Here is a 2899-nt window from a genome sequence, read left to right as displayed (position 1 = left end):
GAGCTGCTCACTAACTAACTCTGGCAAGAGGGCCAAAAATGCCTTCTCTGGTGGCTTAGGTATTATTTTGAAAGACTGAAAAGTATCTCAAGATATTCTGATGTCTCATAAAGACTGATGATCCTGTCATTCTGGAATCTACAATGATCTCAGCATCCAGTTATACCAGTAATATTTCATGGAGTTGCTCTATGTGACATAAACATGAAAGGCTCGCTTTTCTTCTAAATAGCTTAGGCTTAATCAGCTTTTCTTTGTGAGGTTTCAGGCCATATCAGTTCCTTAGGTGAACAAGATTCATTCATCAATGCTTATTTCATTGGAACTTTGCTTCCTAACCCCTAGAAAAATATGTTTGATTTTAAGGTGCCATGGGAGACAAATTTTATTTCAGGCCATATCCAATAGGATATTTTAGAACCTGTTTGTCTTTAGCACTTCATGTTTATCATTTCAGTTGAGAAACATTTCAGTTTGTCTTTAGCACTTCATGTTTATCATTTCACTTCTCAATCCAATTTCTTGGCCTCTTTCAAGCTAGGCAGAGAATCAGAAGTGGTATTTAACACCTAAATGATGCTTTTTCCAGAACATATTTTTAATAAGAGGGTAGATCGATATTCACAAATGCCTACATCTGTGTCAGAAATAGTCTTTCTCCATATCATAACAATTGTTAAGTGGTGGGCACTGTACATCTTTCTCGAGGTGATAATTTGTTGTTTTCCCAGGAAGTAAGATTTATGACGACCGTTTCATCCACCATATCTGCTTCTCCCCAGGGATTTCTTGAGTGCTACTTGGACATCCTTGTTCCTCAAGCTGTAAATGACAGGATTCAGCAATGGAGTCACCAGTGTGTATGTGATAGAGATGAACATGTCCTCAGTCGACGTGTATCTGGAGTGGGGCCTTAGGTAAATAATGGAAGCACAGCCAAAGTGCACGACCACCACAATGAGATGAGAGGCACACGTTGAAAAAGCCTTGTGCTTGCCCTCTGCTGTGGGAATTTTCAGTATTGTAGTTAAGATTAAAATATATGAGAGAAGGATTAGAAGGAATGAGAAAACCACCACTAAAATACAAAAAAGAAAAATGAGAATTTCCCCTATATAATTTTGGGCACAGGCCAGCTGAAGTAAAGGTGCTATATCACAAAGGAAATGATGGATTTTATTTGGCCCACAGTATGGCAAGGTAAACACAGAATATGAATAGACTGCCGAAATAAAAAAACCACCTATTACTGAAAAGACCACCAGTTTAGTACAGAGTCTTTGATTCATCAGAACCGGATAATGTAAAGGTTTACATATGCAAACATATCGGTCGTATCCCATCACTACAAGAAGCAGACAGTTTGTACATGCAAAGCCCAAAAATGTATACATCTGAATCATGCAACCAATGAATGAAATAGTCGCCTTTTCTCTTAGAAGATTTACTAGCATATTGGGGATGATGGTGAAAGTGTAGCAGGTTTCTGAAGTGGAGAGCACAGCGAGAAAGAAGTACATGGGGGTGTGGAGGCTGGACTCGCGCCTTATCGTAACGATGATGATGATATTTCCAGCCAAAATAGCCAAGTACATGATGGAGAACACCATAAATAGTGGGACCTGCAGGTCTGGTAAACTGGAAAATCCAATCAAGATGAATTCCCTCACCATGCTTTGATTTCTTTGTTTCATTGATGTAGCATCTGGAAAGAAACCATTACACTCTTACAAATTTGAAACTGTGCCAGTCAGTTGAGACTTTATACCAATGATACTCAGTAGCTTCAGAGAGACATGTGGCTCTTGGACACACTACCAGTAGCTCTTGCCCCGTGTTATACTTACAAGTAATAGAACAGAATAAAAGAAATAGAATTGTATGGAGCCGCTCGATAGGCACAAAATCACAACCACTTCCAAGAAATAAAGCAATTTATTCTTAGAACTATATGATCCAAGAAACCCAAATACAATGTCAAAAATACAAGTATTATAAGTAAATCCTTACGAAGTTCAGATTGTAAAGGTTTCAGGAATTATCCATACCAGCTGTAATCCCCTATCTGAACCTTAAAAAAATAACATATACTGATAAAGCACTTCTTAACTATGTCACATTAATTATAAAATACTAAGATGATACTAAAAGTACAGTACTGTGATGGGAAGCACCAAATACATTCTGTATTGGGAATTTCAGATCAGAAACACATCACTTCTTCACATTTAGAAATGCTTTACGTGCTTTCCTTTGGAAAGATTCATGAATAACGTCTGAAAAATCAAGAAACTTTGCCTTGTCACTGTTGATGTTCAAAACAGCTAAACCATTCAACCATATTTGCACCACTGTGGACTGAAAGTATGACTTAATTCATTTTAGAACACTAAATCACTGGAGTCGCTCTCCATGAACTGCCAATTGACTGCCATGAACTGCCAACCTAGCAGTTCGAAAGCAAGATAGACCCACTAGATTTGGATTCGACTGGCTTTTGAGCAAGGGAAACCTTTACCTAATGATGCATTCCTGTCCATAGGTTTAAATACCCTTCAATTTTATCCTGGAATTATTTTTATTGTTCTTTAATGACTGGCTGATTTAACCACACTAAATTATTTTTCTACACCAAAACATCCCAAAATGGAATATTCTTAAACTTATAACGATGACCCAATTGAATGTGTATGTGGAATTCCCCCTGTTGACAAACTCTGTGTTTGGATGAAAATATTATAAAAAGGTCATCAATACATATTGACTATAATATTTAAAAATAGAGGTGAAATTAGTTTGTTAAAATTGGTGATTGGCCAGCCATGTATAAATTTGCTGAGCATGGTGCCCTGGAGCTGTCTGTCCATTTGATGTGAGAACAGAATTTTCAAAGCAAAAT

General features: G+C 37.3%; 1 protein-coding gene across 1 annotated transcript; it reads right to left on the bottom strand.

The window, feature by feature from the left end:
- Positions 1-755: 755 nt before the first annotated feature.
- LOC107109663 (olfactory receptor 10R2-like) lies at positions 756-1694 on the bottom strand. Its single transcript, XM_015410335.1, has one exon. It carries the CDS (start codon positions 1692-1694, stop codon positions 756-758), a length of 939 nt encoding a protein of 312 aa, XP_015265821.1.
- Between the last annotated feature and the right edge of the window lie 1205 nt (positions 1695-2899).

The sequence above is a fragment of the Gekko japonicus genome, unplaced genomic scaffold (genome assembly GCF_001447785.1).
Source record: "Gekko japonicus isolate JY-2015 unplaced genomic scaffold, Gekko_japonicus_V1.1 scaffold1546, whole genome shotgun sequence".
Lineage (NCBI taxonomy): Eukaryota > Metazoa > Chordata > Lepidosauria > Squamata > Gekkonidae > Gekko > Gekko japonicus.
Note: the sequence above shows the minus strand (reverse complement) of the source record. Positions and strands in the feature narration are given on the sequence as shown.

Coding starts and splice junctions, on each gene's coding strand:
- LOC107109663 (XM_015410335.1), bottom strand. CDS start 1,694: ATGAAACAAAGAAATCAAAGCATGGTGAGGGAATTCATCTTGATTGGA.